Source organism: Elephantulus edwardii, unplaced genomic scaffold (assembly GCF_000299155.1).
Source record: "Elephantulus edwardii isolate Elephantulus edwardi_28Jun2011 unplaced genomic scaffold, EleEdw1.0 scaffold00554, whole genome shotgun sequence".
NCBI classification, from domain to species: Eukaryota; Metazoa; Chordata; class Mammalia; order Macroscelidea; family Macroscelididae; genus Elephantulus; species Elephantulus edwardii.
In genome coordinates, this window is record NW_006400304.1 from 231,032 (window position 1) to 237,670 (window position 6,639).

The following is a 6,639-nucleotide window of genomic DNA, read 5'->3' on the forward strand; positions in this document are numbered from 1 at the left end:
GGGGGCGGGACGAATGGGGAGCCACTAGACTCCTCTTGTTAAAGGGGCAATGCTCCCCGGACAGCAGGACCCACTGGAGGGGAACGGAAGAACCCCATTGTGGAGGCAAAAGGGCCAGTAGGACGCCAGGACTGGGGAGGACAGGCAGTGCACGAGGATTCGGGAAAGACAGGGGGTACATATTTGTGGGAGACTTAGGCCCCAGGCTGGAGCGCGGGGGCGGGGCCTCCCGTCGGTCGGGCCCGCCCTGGAGGTGGGCTCATCCAGGCCCCGCCCCCGGCGCCGTGGATCCGCCCCGCCCTCCGCTGGCGTCCCGGAGTCTCCTCCCTGCTGGGCCGGTTGTTCTAGAACTCGCCGCTGAACTACCTCAGGTGCTGTGGCCAAGAGCAGGCGACGACGGCATTGCTGCCGCCCCGGCGCCCTGTCCCCACCTGCCCCGCCAACCCGTCTGTCCGAGCAGGCCCCGGCGGTCTCCTCAAACCGAAGCAACTCCCTCTAGGCCTAGGTGCCGCCTCAGATCTGGGCGACCCTCTCAGGCCAGAGCCCCGCCGGGGCCCACCACTTCTGTCTGGGTCGCTGCCCCGCCCAAGGCTCGCGCCGCCTAGTACTTCCGGTCAGGACAGGGCTACCCCAGATCCTGGAGTCCAGATCCTGGTGTCATCCCACAGGCCTTCAGGTCCACTGGCCAGGCTACTTCTGAGGCCCTTCTTGACCTCTAAAGCTTGGTCATCCATTTAGGGCCAACAGGCTGGGACGAATTGTCTAAGGTTCAGCTGAAGTCCTTCCTAGAAGCAAGGAAGGTGGGACTTTGTCCACCTGCTTTGGCATGTCGTCAGAAGGATCCAGTCTCTGAAGAAGGACATCATGCTTGGGAGGGTAGAGGCTCAGCAAGGGTGTGGGAGGTATGGACACAGCGACTAGAGAGAGGACAGGGGTGGCACAGGGTCAGGACGGCCTCCTTCCAGGAATTGGTAGGGTCCCTGTGAGTGGGGGCCATTCAGCTCAACTCAAAGTTAATAGGTCTGCTGATCACAAGGTTGACATTGCTAACCCACTGTTCCTGGGTTTATTTTCATTCTTATTTTATATTGGTTTATTTACAAAGTTTATATATTTTTGACGCCAGATCTTTCTCATTTCCTTCACCCCATCCATCAAATTGTGCATCCCTATGATTAACATCCCCCTTATACTCACACCTCTGCTCCTCCTCTGCCCCACCTTGGATCTTCATACTCGTTTTATAAGAATGGTTTTACACAATATTTGTCCTTATGGGACTGAGTTCACTTAGAATAATGCTCTCCAGTCCCTCCCAAGTTAGATAATAATTCACAAAATCATTGCTTCTGCATGCTGCATAGTATCCCATCATATGAATGTACCATAATTTCTCAATCCATTCGATTTTATTTGGACATCTGGGCTGTGTCCATGTTCTTGCAATAGTGAATAACGTTGCTATGAACATTGGTGCACAAGTCTCCATTTGTGCCTGAGTTAATCCACTGTTTTTTAAATGGGAGAAAGAGCAATCTGCTCCTATGAGGATGTGCAGCCTTGGAGACCCAAGAGGACATTGTATTCTGGCAAGAAAGGTGGCTATGAGTTGAAACCTGTCACTGGCAGTGAACACCTGTGGTCTGGATACACTTCAGCTCCCACTGGATCCTGGTTCTACTCACCCCCCCTTTGACACAGAATATCCTATTTAGACCCCATCTACCCTATAGCTGGCCTAATCTTGGTAGGGAGCTATAAGGTTAACCCAAAGATAGTGCCTGTCTGCTGGTTCAAATCCAGCAATGGCTATTCAGAAGAAGGATGGGCAGTCTACTTCTGTAAAGATTTTACAACCTCCAAAAACTCGCTGAAGGATCTGTTCTGCATCCACAGCAATGACATTTGACTTTTTGCCCTCTTAAGTCCAACCCTTAAATATCCCTATCTGCCACATTAGCCATAAATTCTATCCTCTTCATTTTTTACCTCACATAACTACTTTCTTAGCCCATACCTAGTTGGCCTTGAATATACTTTTTCATCTTTGTCAAGTTTCTAATTGGCTTTTCTGTCCTGTATATTACCTAAATGCACTCTCCTAACTATTTTTCTTTTCTGCCCACCTCACTGGACTCTGAGGTGATCCTTGCCCACACTGTTTTTGAGTCAATTCCAACTCATCATAGCCCTCTTTTAGGTTAGTGAAGTAATAAAACTTTATGGGAGGAGACTGCTTAATCTTTCTCTCGCAGAGCAACTGGTAGATTCAACCCACCAAACTTTCAGTTAACAGCCCAACAGAGAATACACCACAATACCAGGTGATCCTTATAAAAAGCAAAGACTAACTGCCCTCGAGCCTGTGCCAACTTAAAGACCCTCCACCAGATTTTCAAGGCTGTGAATCACATCTGAAGAAAGATTTCCCATCTTTCTTCCATAGAGCAGCTGGTAGAATTTGAACCACCAAAGATGCAACCTTTTAGTTGGCAGAACAACACTCTAAAGAATACCATCAGAGTTTCTTGGTTGCCCCTAATTCTAGATCCAAGAAACTGACTCCTCTACTCACCTTTCTTTCTTTTTTAATTAATTTTAATGAAAGTTTACAGAGACTTTGGAATTCCATTCATTCACTGTTGCACTTTTCTCCCTGCCCACCCCTCCCCCCATTCGCTCTTCTCTTTGAAAAGTAAAAGAAAAATTCCTTCATTGTTATACAATCACTCCCCCCAAGATCACTCCACTATGCAGCCTTCATTCTGGACTCCTGTCATGACAATAATACCTAATCACATATCCCTTTTAAACAGTTCTTTCCCTCATCTGTTTCAATGCAATATACATTATTTATCCCCTCTTTCTCAGTCTCTCCCAACCCCGACGTCAGTCCTGTTTTATAACAGTGGCACTATACAGTGTATGTCCCTTTGTGACAGATATTTCACTCAGCATAATGTCCTCCAGGATCACCGATTTTGTGTAATATTCCATGAGTTCTTCGTTTTTCAATGAAGCATAGTATCCCATTGTGTGAATATACCAGAGCTGCTCTATCCATTCATTTCTTTATGGGCACTTGGGTTGTTTCCAACTCTTTGCTAATGTCTACTCACCTTTCTTTACTTGTCAACGTTATCAGCTGTGTTTTCTTCCCTCTCCTCATCTCTAATCACTCATACCTGATTTATTTATGAATCTTCAATTCTCTACTTCTCTAACCTGCCCCTAACCACCAATTTTACACAACTACCCTCAAATTTTCCTGCTCCATTCAATATTAACCTGTTATCCTTTCTCATTTCATCACCCTATATTGCCATTTTGGTCACTTAAATATTTTTCACTTAATGTACACATTTGACTTCAAAAACTTACTTTCTCTTTTACCTTATTCAGCTTTCCTGTGCTCACTATCTTCACTCTGAAACTAGCCCAGCACTCGTTTTAAGCTCTCTTTTCTTTTGGAGAATCCATACACCTCTTGCACAGTCTCTAAATCTGCTATTGATCTTCCTAAACTATAGCATGAGCAAATGATTCATTTTCTGTTATCCTCCCAGAGGCCACAAAGGAGACTCAGTCCAGCCTACTACTCAGTCCAGTCCAGTCATGCAGGAACAGGAAGATGGAAACAACTTCATCCCCTTTGCCAAGTGAGTCCACTTTACACAAAAGAAAGGATGGAATCATGGTGAAAGAAGGATTGCATCTTTGAGTCCTGCCCTGATAGAAGTAGGAAATAAAGAATTAGGAAGCTCACTGGCTTGTCTCAGGGGATTGATGAAATATTTGATTCAGCATATCATTTAAACATAACCATTTTCTAGGCACTGAAAATGCAAGACAGGGCCTGCTCTCATACAGCTTACATTTAAAGAGAGAAGACAAGCTGTATAAACAAATATAATTTCAACTAGTGATTAAATATTATGGAGAAAATAAAACAGAATTGCAATATAGTGTTTTCCTCTCCCAGACTCCTACTATAGCTAGACATCAGTAAAGAAGGGAGACCAGAGTGCAACAATGAATGAATGAGAACCCAAAATCTCTGTAAATGTTCATTAAAACGAATAAAATTTAATAATAATTAAAAAAAAAAGAAGAAAAAGAAAAAAAGAAGGGAGACCAGAAGAAAATCAGAGGAAGTGCTGAGTAGGACTCAAGATTAGATAAGCTGATTGTGAAGACTTCTGAGATAGTGAGTTTGAGACTTAAAAATAAGAAAGAACATAAGGACTTGAAGCAATAAAAAGGAATGTTGTTATGTGCTGTCAATTGCCTGCAACTCATAAAGACCCTATGCACAATAGCTCTGAAATCCTGAACTAGTCTCATTGTCTCCAACACACCTAACTCCAAGTAAAAAAAAAAAAAACAAACCAACAAAACATTAAGAAGAAAACAAGCTTGGTTAGTTCTTGGAAAAAGGAAACAGGCCAATATAATGGATCAAGGGAAAACTATAGTCAGGGAAGTATAAAAGGCCAGATCCTATAATATAACCTTCTTCTTCTTGTTGTTAAGTGTCATTAAGTCGTAGATGACTCATAGCAACCCTATGAAAGAAAGACCTGAACACTTGTATAACTTTCATCGTTTCTCTAGAGTCACAGAGACTCCACACGCAGCTATTTCAGAAGTGGATGCCACTCCTGCTTCCAAACCTGTTTTAATCTGGGAGCTCCACCAAACACTGTCTTCCAAGGGTAACCATTATCACATTTCACACATCAGTGTCACAGTGTTTAGCATCACAGCAACCACAAATCACCTCTGTATAGCCAGTGCTATACCACTTAGAAGAATGTTTGACCAAAAGCAAAACCAGCCCTGAGGGCCGCAGATTAAAATCCCCCACCTTTGGCTTTGTATTTCTCCTAGAACTTTAGACTAGAACAGGAGGCCATCAAAAAGAGTTTGGGTTTTATCCTAAGAACCGTAGAAATCATTGGAAGGTTTTAAGCAAGGAAGTGATTCCCCCCCACACACACAATTTTTTATGAAAAATTCTAAATAAGTAAAAAAGTAAAGAGTATAATGGACCAAATCATCCCTTCCATCACCACCCCCCCACCCCAGCTTAATTTCACCATCTTTTTGATCATGGATGCTACCGCCTCTGAGCTCTGAGGCCAGGACAGGGGTCAAACTGGTGGCCACGTTCTTCCCAGCCCCTCCAGCCTGCAGTGTTTAAAAACAAAGGACATAATCCATTGCCATCAAATAGAATACAACTTCATAGTAATACCAAAGGACAGAATGACCCAGTATCTCCCCAGGGCTCCTTCAAAACTGTTCTTGGGGAAAAAAAGAAAAGCCTGGACTACTGAATTCTAAAAAGTATATATGTATGTGTATATCTATATATCTATCTCTATCTCTATCTCTATCTATATCTATATCTATATCTAGATAGATATGTAATTTATATATTTTATATATATGTAATTTATATATTATATATATATAATTTATATATATAATTTTTATATGTTGTTGTTGTTGTTGTTATGTGCCATCGAGTCGTTTCCGACTCATAGCGACCCTATGCACAACAGCCTTAAACCCTGCTCTATCCTGCGCCAACCGCATTGCCTCTGACACACCCATCCCGATTACCCCAGTCACTGAATCGATCCATCTCATAGAGGGTCTTCCCCTCCTGCGCTGTCCCTCCACCCTCCCAAGCATGATGTCCCTCTCCAAGGACCCGTCCCTCCTGGCAACATGTCCAAAGTATGTCAGATGAAGCCCCAGAATCCTTGCCTCCAAGGAGTAGCTTGGTTTAATCCTCTCCAAGATGAAATAAATCATCAAACAAAACCAACAACCCACAAAGGAAATAAATGTTAGGGACCTCTGGTGGCCTGTTGTTATTGTTGAGTACCACTGAGTTGGAACTAACCCATAACTGACACTCTGGCTTGTTATCAGAGGCAGTAAATCAGACAAGAGGAAATTGCCCATCCTTCTCCTGTGGAGCAGTTGCTGGATTTAAACTTTGTGCCTTCAGGATTGCAGGGAACTGCCCTGTCAACCCAAAAGAATGCAGTTTAAATCCACCAGCTGTTTGGTAGGAGGAGAGGAAGTCAAGCACCCTGCGAGTTAATGCTTCTGAAAACCCACTGGAGGGTCAGCTGTGAATTGGTTGGTACACAACAACAACAACATATATAAATCTTTTCATTTATAGATATATAGAAATATAATATATATAAATGCTCATCCAGCATCCTACTTCCCAGATTATTTTGAAATAAAACCATATAGTATTTCACTTAATGATATGTTAAAAGATTTTTCTCAGTTCTCTGTGCAGAATAAATAGTTGGGGTAGAATGATAGGGAGGAGTGGAAATGGAAATGGGGAGAGAGGAAGGAGACTATTTCAATAGTCTAGGCAGAGGGTAACTGCTTAGGTTAAGGTAGAGGTAGTAGAAATGGTTAAAGCTGGTGAGCTCTGGTGGCCTGGTGGCAGGAAGCTACACTGCAATCTCAGAGGTATGTGGTTTAAATCCACTAGATTCTCTTCCTATATCTATTCCTGGAGCCTTATTTTTGGCCATGTCCTTCAAAGCAGCCTGAACTTCTTCTTTCATCACCATAGGCTCTTGCTCATATGTTGTTTCA

General features: G+C 43.3%; 1 protein-coding gene across 1 annotated transcript in view; it reads left to right on the plus strand.

Annotated features, from left to right (window-relative positions):
- Nucleotides 1–3,615: 3,615 nt before the first annotated feature.
- INCA1 (inhibitor of CDK, cyclin A1 interacting protein 1) overlaps nt 3,616–6,639 on the plus strand; it is a 9,392-nt gene continuing 6,368 nt past the window's right edge. The window contains exon 1 of the mRNA XM_006903294.1: nt 3,616–3,659. Within this exon, the coding sequence (XP_006903356.1) occupies nt 3,616–3,659 (44 nt within the window). The remainder of the gene's footprint in view (nt 3,660–6,639) is intronic.